The 14,134-nt window shown below is 45.1% G+C and overlaps 1 protein-coding gene across 1 annotated transcript in view; it reads right to left on the reverse strand.

Moving 5' to 3' along the window:
• Nucleotides 1-14,134, reverse strand: part of LOC144509533 (adhesion G protein-coupled receptor B2-like) — a 962,811-nt gene that overhangs the window by 460,325 nt on the left and 488,352 nt on the right. Inside the window, exon 11 of the mRNA XM_078238437.1 lies at nucleotides 6,041-6,109. Within this exon, the coding sequence (XP_078094563.1) occupies nucleotides 6,041-6,109 (69 nt within the window). The remainder of the gene's footprint in view (nucleotides 1-6,040; nucleotides 6,110-14,134) is intronic.

The following is a 14,134-nucleotide window of genomic DNA, read 5'->3' on the forward strand; positions in this document are numbered from 1 at the left end:
AATACGCGAGTGTCTACAAACAGGTTCACAAGATAACAGGATCAGAGTCATAGGAAGTCCTTGCTGCTGACTGGAGTGCCTGGAGATAAGCAGTGACTAAGGGCATGGAAACAGCAGAGGACAAAAGAAACAACCAGATGGCGGAAAAAAGAGCCCAGCAGATGGGAAGAATATCAGCCGATATTCATCTATTCTATATCACTATTCATGTGTGCCAGCTGCAGAAGGAACATCAGTCACGAATCGGCCTCTACTGTCACAACAAACGATGTTCCATCCAGAAGTGACATACACTCTGAGTGCAGTCGATCAGCTCCTGAGAAGGAAAGATGCCAGAGTGAGAGCTACCGCCAGTTCTCATTGAATTGCAAACAACTCCATGGGAAGTCAAAAGCCACTTCCCTGTGCTCGCTAAGCTATTGCTCCCAAAACCATTCAAATTTAAATTTCTCATCCATATGTTAAAATCTATGGTCTTCCTGTAACCTTTGCCCACTCTACTAGCCTGAAAGAACTCTGTGTTCCTCCAAGTTTCTCTCTTTGTGAAACCCAGATTTCCTTTGTCCCACTTAGCAGTCATGTCTTCAGCAAATAACCCCCTCCCCAGGCTCTGGTATTTCCTCCCTAAATATCTCCATCATTCCTTCCCCCTTTAAGACGCTACTTAAAATTACTTCCATAAACATCACTGCCTCTTTACCTCTCTTCTCCCTTAAGCTGCTGCATCACCAGGGACCGGTGTTCGATTCCCGGCTTAGGTCACTGTCTGTACGGAGACTGCACGTTCTCTCCATGTATGCGGGGTTTGCTCCGGGTGCTCCGGTTTCATCCCACAGTCTGAAAGACATGCACGTTACGTGCATTGGCCATGCTAAATCCTCCCTCAGTGTTCCCGAACAGGCGCCGGAGAGTGGCGACTAGGGGATTTTCACAGTAACTTCATTGCAGTGTTCATATAAGCCTACTTGTGACACTAATAAATAAACTTTAAACTTTTTAAAATCTGCCTCTTTGACTAAGCTTTTGGTTGCAAGTCCTGTTATCTTCTTCTGTGGCTTGGTTTCAAATATGTTTTCATTGGTATTTCTCTTGTTAAACAACTTCAACATAGCCAAATATTCCAGTCTTTTTGCCCTATGACTGAGTCTGCCTCTGCATGGGTGCAGGGAAAGCAGTCTTTGGTAGACCACTTATGGAATCAATAATAGCTTGGGGAGCTCAGAGAAAAGCCCAGTGAATGTAGGCCAAAAACTCCTCAGCAGTTAAAGCAAGAATCTGAGTAACCTCTGCTAAATCAGCTGAGGTTGCACCATGCAGAACTGGTAAGAAGGGCAAAGAAATTGTAATTGACTGAGGATATGCATATAAATGCTTGACAAAATTTCGTTAAGTTTCCTTTTTTAATCATGCCACGACTTTTGCAACTTCACCATTTTTGCATTATGAGTGCCGACTCACCCTTTCTCTTAATTCATTATGAATGGCAGTACATGGCTGGAATGGGAGGATGTGCAGTTGAAGGATTGATTCGTGAAATGTGTGAACAATGGGTGTCGATTGGGGGCAGCAGCTGGGACTGGTGGTGACTTTCTTTTTTGTTCTAATCAGAATATTTATTTCAAGCTTCTGGCGACAATGTCATCCCTGCAAAGCAAAATACCTAGTTGGTCTGCTTCAATGTTTTCATTCCAAATATGTGTGATGAAAGCCTTTGTGCTCCTTCATCTGTAATGACTTTTGTTGTGCAATGTTGTTTAGGATGCAGCAGATCACTATCCTTTTGGAGACGCTTGCCAGCAAAAATTGACAGGTGCAAAGAAAAATCCAGTACTTTTGCTTTTTCAATGTGCCAGTGGCTTGTTCTACAACACAACCAGTTGGCACAGTTCTGCTTGAAATGCTTCTGTGTCTGATTGCTAGGGTTGCTCTTAGGTGTCACAAGCTAAGTTTGAAAAGAATATTCCTTGACTGCTTCAAGCCAGCTCTTAAATCTACTTACTGGAATGAAAATATTTGAATTGTTGGATTGCCACAGTACAAAAGCATCATGCCAGCTTGAGAGGAGCTTGGCACAGACCTGCATGAACCACTTCAGTGTCTTTACATTAATAATATAATATCCTTCACTTATTCTGACTATTGTGTCTCTTAGTCATAAGTTGGCATAAATCAACACCCTGGCAAAAAATCCATTCATCATCTGTCTCATACATTTATGGACCGCTGACTGAGAAACCCTGGATCTGCAGCTGGTGGTGCTCTTAACGGAGCAAAAAGCAAAGAAATCAAAGGTTATGGTGACTGTGATGGTGACAGGAATGCATGGTCACCAGGTGCAACAGAGAGCAGCTCTCCTTGAAGGATGCTGCAGATGTTAGCAGTTTCTTTTACTCTCTTCAGTCTTTGGAAGCACTGTTTTTCAGGAAGGTCAAGGAAGCTGAGCCTTTGTACACCCTCTCACATGGGCAGTGCCTCCTATGATCTCACCCGCTGTGGTCTCCCCCCTGCTGTCCTGCACCTCTTGTCTGTTGTTCCTACAAGGCATGTTATCACTGCTGTAGATGATGGCTGTCTTCCTCATCTGATGTGATGTCAGAAACATCCCGTCATGCTGAGATCCATTTAAAAGTCTCCAAACATTTCATAAACCCATGTATTCACAATGACTCTCTGCTAAACGCAACTGACAAAGAATTAAATCCTTTCTGAAATTTGACAGTATGAAGTTTAAAAACCTCGAACTGCACCTGAATATTACCGTTCATTGATGAATTTCTCAAGCCCTGTTTTGGGGCTGCTAATTCAAAAAAATGTAATTAAAATGAACTTAAAGCCACCTCAAGTAAATTGGTAACCTGCCTATGCCAATGAACATACGAACTATGGGAAACAAATTACTTGCACATACAAACATGTCAGTTAAACCAGGAAATCTGTTCACTGGATCCAGTTAGATTTCAATTTCATTTGATTTTTGCTACCCACCTGACCCCAACACATTGCTGCTAAAATATCCTCAATATCCCTGATAATACAGTACTGTTTCAGTACCCCACTGAGTGTCAAATCTTGATTATGTGTTCAAATGCTTGGCATGGGTGTTGAACATCCTTCCTTCTGATTCAGGGCTGACAATGCTGCCAGCTGAGTTAAACTGACTTGCAGCATTGCTTTATAAGATGAGAATGCAATCTAACCAATCCCTTTGTTTTTGTGGAGATTACAATGAGTAATCTGTAGGATAAATATCTGCCTTATCACAGTGGGAGCACTCTCTCAGGTTAGGAAGTCATGGGTTAATGATCCACAGTCAGAAATCTCACAACACCAGGTTAAAGTCCAACAGGTTTATTTGGTAGCACAAGCCACTAGCTTTCGAAGCGCTGCTCCTTCTTCAGGTGAGTGGGATTTCAGTCCACAAACAGGGCATATAAAGACACAAACTCAATTTACAAAATAATGGTTGGAATGTGAGTCTTTACAGGTGATCAAGTCTTAAAGGTACAGCCAACGTGAGTGGAGAGAGGGTTAAGCACAGGTTAAAGAGATGTGTATTGTCTCCAGCCAGGACAGTTAGTGAGATTTTGCAAACCCAGGCAAGTCATGGGGGTTACAGATAGTGTGACATGAACCCAAGATCCCAGTTGAGACCGTCCTCATGTGTGCGGAACTTGGCTATCAGTCTCTGCTCAGCGACTCTGCACTGTCGTGTGTCGTGAAGGCCGCCTTGGAGAACGCTTACCCGAAGATCAGAGGCCGAATGCGCGTGACCGCTGAAGTGTTCCCCAACAGGAAGAGAACACTTGCCTGGTGATTGTCGAGCGGTGTTCATCCATCCGTTGTCTCCCCAATGTATCATGTCTCGGGACATCCTTTCCTGCAGCGTATCAGGTAGACAACGTTGGCCGAGTTGCAAGTGTATGTACTGTGTACCTGGTGGATGGTGTTCTCACGTGAGATGATGGCACCCGTGTCGATGATCTGACACGTCTTGCAGAGGTTGCTGTGACAGGGTTGTGTGGTGTCGTGGTCACTGTTCTCCTGAAGGCTGGGTAGTTTGCTGCGGACAATGGTCTGTTTGAGGTTATGCGGTTATTTGAAGGCAAGAAGTGGGGGTGTGGGGATGGCCTTGGCGAGATGTTCGTCTTCATCGATGGTATGTTGAAGGCTCCGGAGAAGATGTCGTAGCTTCTCCACTCCGGGGAAGTACTGGACAACGAAGGGCACTCTGTCCGCCGTGTCCCGTGTTTATCTTCTGAGGAGGGCATTCTGCCTCTGATCTTTGGGTAAGCGTTCTCCAAGGTGGCCTTCACGACACAGGACAGCGCAGAGTCGCTGAGCAGAGACTGATAGCCAAGTTCCGCACACATGAGGATGGCCTCAACCGGGATCTTGGGTTCATGTCACACTATCTGTAATCCCCATGACTTGCCTGGGCTTGCAAAATCTCACTAACTGTCCTGGCTGGAGACAATACACATCTCTTTAACATGTGCTTAACCCTCTCTCCACTCACATTGTCTGTACCTTTAAGACTTGATTACCTGTAAAGACTCACATTCCAATCATTATTTTGTAAATTGACTTTGTGTCTTTATATGCCCTGTTTGTGAACTGAAATCCCACTCACTTGATGAAGGAGCAGCGCTTCGAAAGCTAGTGGCTTTTGCTACCAAATAAACCTGTTGGACTTTAACCTGGTGGTTGTGAGACGTCTTACTGTGTTTACCCCAGTCCAACGCCGACATCTCCACTTAATGATCCACTCCAGAGATTCAACACATAATCCAGGCTACCACTTCAGTGAACTGCTGAGGAAATATTTACTGTTATGAAGCAGTTTTTAGTTCAGACATTAAAATGAGGCCCCATCTGCTTCCTCGAATAGATGTAAAGGATCCTAAAGTATTAATTGATGAAGAGAAGGGGTGATGGCCTGGTCTATACTTACCCATCAATCAACATGGTCAAAACAAATGATCAATTCCTCATTGCTATTTGTGGGATCTTGACTGTTTGAAAAATGGATCAGGTGGGTTTTTTTAAGCAGTAACTACACTTCAAAGATATTTCATTGACCGTAAGTGTTTTATGATATCTAGAGGACAGGGAAGATACTACTTAAATATACTTTTTCTCTTTCTTTAAACCTTACAATAGTGAGTTCTTGGACTTTCAAAAGACATTTGACAATGTTCCACATTAGTAGATTGAGCAATGGCAAATGAAATTTAATGACAAGTATTGGATATAGACAGGAGAAATAGGAAGCATACATTTTCCACAATTATTGTTGCAATAGCTGAGGAAGTTGAAAGAGAGAGACCTAAGAGTCTTACTAAACTTGATGCTTAACATGTGCAACTGATGCAGAATAATAGTCAATAAAGCTAACAGAATAGTGTTCCATGCCAAATCAATATGTAAGTCAGAGGAAGTCCTGAGCAAGTGTGAAATGGTTAAGACAGACCATGGATTGAGCACAGTAATCTGTTCTGTTCTATCAGGAAACAAAGCAAACATTAAAATGCTGGAGGCAATGAACAGCAGAATTGCATAGGTTTATGTATTGAATGCTGAGAAACTTGATGCTAGATTTTACTCTGGGTGTGAACATGAGGTGCTGGGGCCAGGGATCACTCGGTAGTGTCATCGTGCGCTCTGAACCATTTTAATTCTTGGCTTCATTATCTAATGGTAATAAATAGACGGTCAGCATGAAGAAGCCCTATATCACATGGGAGAAAGCTGATATTGAGGAGCCAAGGGAATGGTTGCTGGCACTAAGGTAAGTGGTACAGGGGATTCTATTGATAAAGGATATCTCATCAGAAATTGGGAGCAGTTCAAGGGGCCTCAGTGAAAGCTCACCAATCTGACACTATTTAACCTGATCATTTAATATAGTCATTGGCAGAAGTGCTGAACTAAGCTATGTTTGACCTCCATTCTGATGCAAATAACACTGGCCAGTTAAGTGCAGTCAGTTGGAAATCTTGAATGATATCCAAGTAGTTTTGCATAGAAAAGACTTACTTACCTGAAGTGCATCATCCCATTTTGCTCTGTTCTCTGCTTCAAGCATGTAGCTGACAATCTGAAAGAACTTCTGGGTGAATAAAAAAAATAATGGAAATTATATAATTCCTTCATTTCGTTTTGCAAATTATTTATTCAATAATTTGGTCATTTACAGAACTTTTAGAATGTGATGTGAAATAAAAGATCTGCAATTTCTTAAAGGCGTAAAAGATTTTCCACTACTCGGTGGCTTATCGGTGTCAGTGAGCTTTGTGGTGATAAATTCATTGTGCAGTTCAAATAATTTCATAAGTTCTGATTGAAGTTGCAATGGGTTATTGCTGTTAGGAGAGGTTAAGATTCGCCTGATTCTACTTATTTGCTTGAGGTCATTGTCTTGTCAGGGTGTCATTTTACCTTCACTGATATTCAAGTCAGTCAAGGACGTCACTATGGGCAGGCGAGTGCCTGCTTTACAGTCAAAAATGATTTTCATGGGAGGCGATTCTCTCAGCCCACTGCGCTGCTAGCCGGGAGACATAAGCAGAGGCTGTTTTGCGGGATTCCCGCTGGGCGCCCGGGTGCATCTCCATGGCAAAGATTTCTGACATAATCAGCTCTGCACCGCAAATCGGTGCGGAGCTGATTACAATATGGAAATGAGTATTTCCATATCATTAGTGGGCCTGGGACTGAATTCTTTGGGCCTGCTAGTGTCGTTTCCACCCCCCCCCCCCCCCCACCCCGTCAGGAGTGCTTCATTCCAGCGGGGTTTACAACTGCTCCCCACTCATGGGGAAGAGGCAGCCCAACCCTGCTGGAGTGAAGAGAGGCCATTAAAGCACCCCCCAGGAGGTCAGAGGTAAGGGGGGATGCCCCCTGGGCATTGCCAGCTTGACAGAGCCAACCTGGATCCCTGGCACTGCCTAAGAGGCAAACTGGCACTGCCCACTGGGCATCAGGACGGGCCAGAGGAGGTGCGACTGATCAGTGGGGGGGGTCCCACCGCCACTCTGCCAGAGGATCGCTGGCAGAGGAAGGGAAGAGATCAGGGCAGGCCGTCTGGGTGGGGTTTGGGATGGATCAGGAAATCGGGTCTGGTGGGGTGGAGGGGCCGGGAGGCCAGAGATTAGGGGTTTGGGGTCAGAGGAGCAGCAATAGTGGGTCACAGGGCTGGCGAGCGATCGAGCTGGCCAGCAATCAGAAGGCCAGCAATGCGAGGCCAGTGCGCGAACACCAATCGCGGCTCTGACAGATAGGTGTACGTGCAGTGGCCCGCTCAGCACTCTGCTGCCAACCTCTCGGGCGGGAATGGGCCCCGCCCCCTGATTTTCAGAGGGAATCCTGTTAGGGAACTCTGCAGTGCTCAAATGTGGGGGATTCAATTCAAAAATCCTGCTAAAAAATTGGCAGGAGTTACTCCCACTCGAATTTATTTGGGAGAATCCCAGCCATCGTAAGTCATGAGGGAGGCCTGCATTGTGTCCACAACAGCTGAACCATAATGGGAAGTACTGATTGGCCAGAAGAAGCCATGTTAAGTTTTGAAATTGACCAGGAATCTTTGCATATGCAGCCACAATTTCCAAACTTGCTTCTCCTTCTGTTGCTAACACATTTTCCCAATGCTGAGGTCTGAATGCTTCGTGCCCATTTTTCTTACATCTACAGCAGCGCTTATATCAGTCCTGGATTTAAAATGGCCCGGGCCTCATGCTAAGACCCCCATGATGTTAGGCAAACTGATCTCTAATTCCCTGGCTTTTTGCACACTTTTATTAAATAGCAGGGTAACACGCTCATTTTTTTTTATTCTAAAGGAATAATTTGTGAATCAAGGAAACATTGGAGAATTATATTTAGGGTATCAGTAATTTTCTCGCCAGACAAGGAAATTCACAGCAGGAGAAAGTGAATAGTGGGATAGGGCTGGTTATCAATAGCTTAGCAATTGTAAGAAACAATATTATTGGAGAAAACAGAAATGCTGGAACCCAGATAGAAAAAAATAGTTACGTCCGCATCTAATTTTTTAATGCTGTTCTCAGGACTGAGCAGTTTCTTCACTGACCCTCATGCCAATTAACTTAATAACCATTCTTTCATTACCAGGGGATTTTGGCTGCAGTTTGCACAATCTGTAAGATGCACCATAGCAACTTGTCAAGGCTCCTTCAACAGCATTTCCCTCTACCACCAAGGAGGACAAAAAGCAACAATGTCACAGAACATTCAAATCACTGATCATCCTGACTTGGACATATCTGCTTCTTTAATGTCACCGAGGCAGAATCCTAGAATTCTTTACATTGGAAATGCAACACAGGAAAAGGCTACTCCACTCAACCAGTTCATGCCAATGTTTAGGCTCTATCTTTCCTCATCCAAATCTATCAAAACCTTCTATTTTCTTCTCCCTCATTTACTTATCTAAGCTTACCTTAACTGCATCTAAATTATTTGCTTTAACCAATCACTGTGGTGATGAGATCCACATTCTCACCACTATCAGGCTAAGGAAGATTTTTCTGAATTTAATTTCTGGGTGGCAATCTTATGTAGATGACTGCTAGTTTGGGTCTTTCCTACATGTGGAAATATTCTCTGTCTCTCCACTCTATCAAAACTTTTCAAAGACTTAAAAAAACTCAATTTGGTCTTTAAGTTATCCTTCAGCTGCCTTTTCAAGAAAAAAAGACTTCCATCTAATAGGTAATGCCTCTGGGATTTTTAAAATTCATTTGTGGGACATGGGCGTCGCTGGCTGGCCGGCGTTTATTACCCATCCCTCGTTGTCCTTGGAGGACAGTTGAAAGTCAACCACATGGCTGCGGCTCTGGAGTCATATATAGGCCAGACCAGGTAAGGACGGCAGTGAACTTGATGAATTTTTCCGACAATCAAGAATGGTTTCATAGTCATCAGTAGATTTTTAATTCCAGATGTTTTTTTCATTGAATTCAAATTCCACCATCTGCCGTGGTGGGATTTGAATCCGGGTCCCCAGAACATTAGCTGGGTTTCTGGATTAATAGTCCAGCGATAATACCACGAGGCCATCGCCCCCCCTAAATTATTCCTGTAAATCTTTTTTGCACCTCTCCAGTATCTCGGTGGGCTGGATTTTCATTCTATCCTGAATGCCTGTGCCTTCCCACTGTATTTTCTATGTCTCAGAGTCAGGGTGGGTTGAAGTCAGGGCTGCAGCCACCCAAGGGAGACAGAGGCAGGAACAGGACCAGAAACTGTATCAAAGTGGACGTGGGACTATCCCATCTTAGGCCTGATAAAAATCCCACCTCCTGTGCCATGATTGTTTCACTTCAATGCATGGAAAACTGTTCAGGAAATGGCTGCAAAAGGTGGTGAATATTCATGAACTGAATGGAGATGCTGCAGCAGCATCTTTGACCTGAGTATATGGCACTGTTTCTGTAATTGATGGCTGATAAGTTGTTGTCCTTTGAGGGTTAGCCCAAAATCAAGAGTCCCATAGTGATCTCCCAGCCTCATCCAATCCTCATATGCTGCCTGTGAAAATCTAGTTCTGATGAAACTGCCAGACCAGCCTTTTGCTGCTTCCTCCCTAAAGGTGCCTGCAGCAGCTCACAGCACAGCTCTGTAAGTGGGAACAGCAACTAACTCCGGTGCTGCATCCCACATTGAGACTCCCACTCCACCACCCCTCAGAACCTCCTCTGATTGCAACCTCAACAGAAGAGGCTAGACATAGAGCCTTTCCATGACAACTCCCAGCCTGATTCACCAGGGCACATATGCCCCTCAAGGAGATCTGGCTCTTTACAAAGCAGCTGTACAGTCTTAATACATGCTGAGCTGCCACGCATCCATCAACGATGGCGCCAACAAGCCGCTACACAGCAAACTCATCATTAATATGTCAAATGGTTAAGTGCCATTCACTCAGTGTCATGGAATCTTTCTAAATTGATGATGCTCCACATATTTGGACAATAAACATACTGACCCAAATACTCCTTCCTATCCAATGTCAGGATGGCTGAAAGAGACAATAGCCAGAAGAATTGGGATATTCTGGTTCCACGGTATAGTAACCAACATTTGGCTGGTGGTGAATACAAGGAGAGACATTCTCGTCCACCTGGCCAGAAGATCTCATCCACCATTACCAAGAGGGAGTGGCTGGAGAGCACGAAGGTGGTCAGCATCTCAAGGAAGCACTGGCATACTGGGTGCAGTGCCACAAGCGCTTCAGCCATCTGCTGTATTCTGGCAAGGTGACTTCCACCAAATCATGAACTCTCTTGGATTGCAGCATGCAATGCCTCTGGTTGCGATAGGTACATGCAGTTCCCCTGTCTTGGAAGAGTCTATGCCCAAATTACTGTTGCAGCAGCTACTGTCAAAGTGTGTGGATGCCAAAGAAGAGATGGTGTTTCAAACCAGATGGTGGAGATTCCTTTCTCCATGCAGCAAAGAACCGCCTCATAACCCTAGCCCTTGACCATACAGGAGAAGTGGGTGCACAAAGATCTAAAGGGAGAGGACACAGGATGCGAACCCCCAACATTGCATTCCATAAGAGGTGTGGAGGACACAACCATACAAATCAACAGTTTTCAAATGCTTTAAGATGTGGTTGATGACAAATCACAGTGCACAGGATCGTGGAAGAGACATTTTCAGGAATAGTGTGGTGTTAGAACATAGAACATTACAGCGCAGTACAGGCCCTTCGGCCCTCGATGTTACGCCGACCAGTGAAACCAATCTAAAGCCCATCTAACCTACACTATTCCAAAATCATCCATATGTTTATCCAATGTCCATTTAAATGCCCTTAATGTTGGCGACATTAATGTGTCGGTTGAGAGAGTGATGGATGTTGGGGAATAGCTCTGTTTTGGGAGAGGAGGGGTTGGAGGGTGGGGTGTTGGTTGTCTTTGGAAAGTGGAAGGGGGCACTGAATCTGTGAAAAGATAATCTGACAGCAGGCCAAGCACTGGGTGAAGTGAATTCCTTGACCTATTACCCTCAGGGGCCAAGATAGCACCTTGTAAGAGGGAAACGTATCCAAGGAGAAATTGTCATACCAGAATAGCTCACCAGGCAGCAGTGCAAATACATGCACTTCGGTGAATCAAGGCATGGGGTTAGATTTGGGGACATTGGGTGTGGAGCACAACATCTAGTATGCAGGATGAGGTGTCTGAGACAGAAATATTTGTGGACAGTCCACCTCAGAGTGGGGATGACAGTCACAATAATGCTCCACTGGGAAGTGGGCAAAGGCCTTAAGCGTCACAGTTGAAGGCTCAGTATTTGGACCTACAGTAGTAGATGTGTGGCAATCTAGCAGAACTCCCTGAAGTATTGAGAGCTCGTGCTGTAAATTGAGGAGACCATGATGTTGAGGAACTCAATGATGTCTTGGGGTTGCAAGCACATGAGCATCACCCATGAGAAAGTAGCGAATGTAGGCAGGAGCATTGAGATTTCCTGCACATAGTACATGACTGTATCTGGGGTGTGTGTGGAATTAGAGACCCTTAACAGAACAATCTTGTAGATTGTCTAATGATTGATGGAGGGGGTACCAGTAGCCCCCAGCAGCATATCAAGGGTTGAGAATGATCCACAGAAGGATGGGGTTCCATGGTGCTTCCCCCACCCTATTTCTCTTCGAGTGCCACATCTCTTTACTGTGCAGCATGGAGCATAAGACCATCTGGCATACCATAGCTGCTGAGTATTGGACCACCAGAGTAGCCAGGCATTGTAATCTCTTTTTTTTAAGCAGATCTGTGGTCTGCTCAGTGATTGTCATGGTGTGGAGGTGGCTCTCGTTGTTTGTCTGCTTAGGGTCTGTCTGAGTCTGAGTGGTATTAGAAGCTACCTCGTTAAAGGGTATAAAAACAAAGTGCTGGAAATAATTAGCTTCTTCAGCTCTGATGAGTCATATTCCACTCAAAATATTAACTGTTTCTGTTTCCACAGAATCTGCTAGACCTAGGGAATATTTCCAGCACTTTTAGATTTCCAGCATTACAATGTATTTGCTTTTACTTCTTCAGAGTGTATCCAAAAAGTTGTTCAAAATCCATTGCATAGCTTCAAAATCCATTCCATTGCTTCAGGCTAGAAGAGTTGAGGTAGCCTGAAGTCACAAAGCAGCAACTCCCTGAAAAGCAAGCACAGATGTATAGAAGGTTTTTCTGATGGTCACGTACCAGCTACCTATTTAATGAATGGTTCACTTTCCTGTTGATGAATTGGTCTACTATCTCTGTTGGTGCCTTGATGGCAATCCAAGATGCCTGGATCTGGGAGGATGTGACTAGATATAAACGCAGTAGCCCGCTGTGAGGCCGCATTTGTTTAAAATCAAACTGTGTGAAGAGGACATTTGTAACAGCATGGATGCATCAAAGATGCATTTGGGGTATTCCACACAAGTCAGCAGCAGAGCCTCAAAGGAACCTGAGGCAAGGAAGTTAAGGGACAAAGTGACCCTAAGTGCAACTGGCAGCAGATGGCGATGGATGGATCTAGGGACCAGGTTATCATTCATGAGGACACGCAGGTTAGTCACCATCTCCTGGAAAGGTGAAATCACCTCCTTCGCTGGCGTTCTGACATCTCCAGCAGTTTGAGTTTCTTTGCAGTACACATACATCATTGTTCCACAGGAGCAGGCTGAGGGTAAGGGAGCTTGTTTGTGCACTAATTTATTTAATTATTTTTCAGTTAAATTTGTGAAAAAAATCGGAGGTTTTTTTTTCAAAACAGGAAATAGGCCCAGCAGCAGCCTGGGAAGGTTTTGGAGGGTTTAAAAGTAGGCCGCACCTTTGAGCGGGCAGCGTCGTTAGCGGGCAGCGGAGTGAGCAGGGGACAGAGTGAGAGCTGAAGGGCTTTGGCTCACAGGGCTTCGGCGAAGGCGAGGAAGGTTGTTTGATTTTCTTCTGTTACACCCCCTTTTTTGTTTTATCTCCCAAAAACTAAAAAGGACATGGCTGGTATGAGTGGGAGGCCAGTATACTGCATTCGTTGTGGGATGTGGGAGTTCCTGGAGACAACTTGCCTCCCGGAAGTCCATATCTGTGCCAGATGTATGGAACTGCAACTCCTGAAGGATCGTGTAAGGAAGCTGGAGCTGAGGCTCGATGAACTCAGTTTAGTTAGGGAAAATGAGAGATTAATAGATAAAAGTTATAGTCAGGTAGTGACACCAGGGTCTCGGAAGGAAGACACGTGGGTCACAGTTAGGAGGGGTAATAGTCAGAAGGGTGATGTGCCAGAAAGTACCCCAGTGGCAGTCTCCCATAAAAGAAAGGGATGGGCAACAGATGGGAGAAGGGAAGGGAGTGAGCAGTCTGTGGAGGGATCCCCTGTGGTTGTCCCCCTCCAAAATAGGTATATTGTTTTGGATTCTGTGGAGGGGGATGACCCTCCAGGGGTAAGCCACGATCGCCTCCACGGAGACAGGCTCAGGGGTCCGGAAGGGAAAGAAGGGGTTTAGGAGAGCGATAGTTGTGGGGGACGCAATGGTTAGAGGCACGGACAGACGCTTCTGTGGGACTAAACGAGAATCCAGGATGGTAGTCTGCCTCCCTGGTGCCGGGGTACTGGATGTCTCCGAGAGGGTAGGAAGCATATTTAAAAAGGAAGGTAGTCAAACGGATGTGATTGTACACATTGGTGAAAATGATGTAGGTAGGAAGAGCAGGGGGGTCATACGAGAGAAATTCAGGGAGTTGGGTGCTAGGCTAAAAAGTAAGACCTCCAGGGTAGCAATCTCTGGACTGCTCCCGGTGTCTAGTGCAAGTGAGGCTCGGAACAGGGAGATTCTACAGTTGAACGCGTGGCTAAAGGACTGGTGCAAGAGGGAGGGTTTTAAATTCATAGATAACTGGGAAATCTTCAAGTCAGGATGGCAACTGTACAGAAAGGATGGGTTACACCTCAACTGGAAGGGAGCAAATATCCTGGCTGGGAGTTTTGCTAGAGTGTTTCGGCAGGATTTAAACTAGTGTGGCAGGGGGGTGGAGAACAAAACAGGAGGTCAGTAAATACTGAGGCTGGGGTCGAGCTGGGGGCCAGGGCAAGACTAGCTAAGAAGAGGAGCACTCTG

The sequence above is a fragment of the Mustelus asterias genome, chromosome 21 (genome assembly GCF_964213995.1).
Source record: "Mustelus asterias chromosome 21, sMusAst1.hap1.1, whole genome shotgun sequence".
Lineage (NCBI taxonomy): Eukaryota > Metazoa > Chordata > Chondrichthyes > Carcharhiniformes > Triakidae > Mustelus > Mustelus asterias.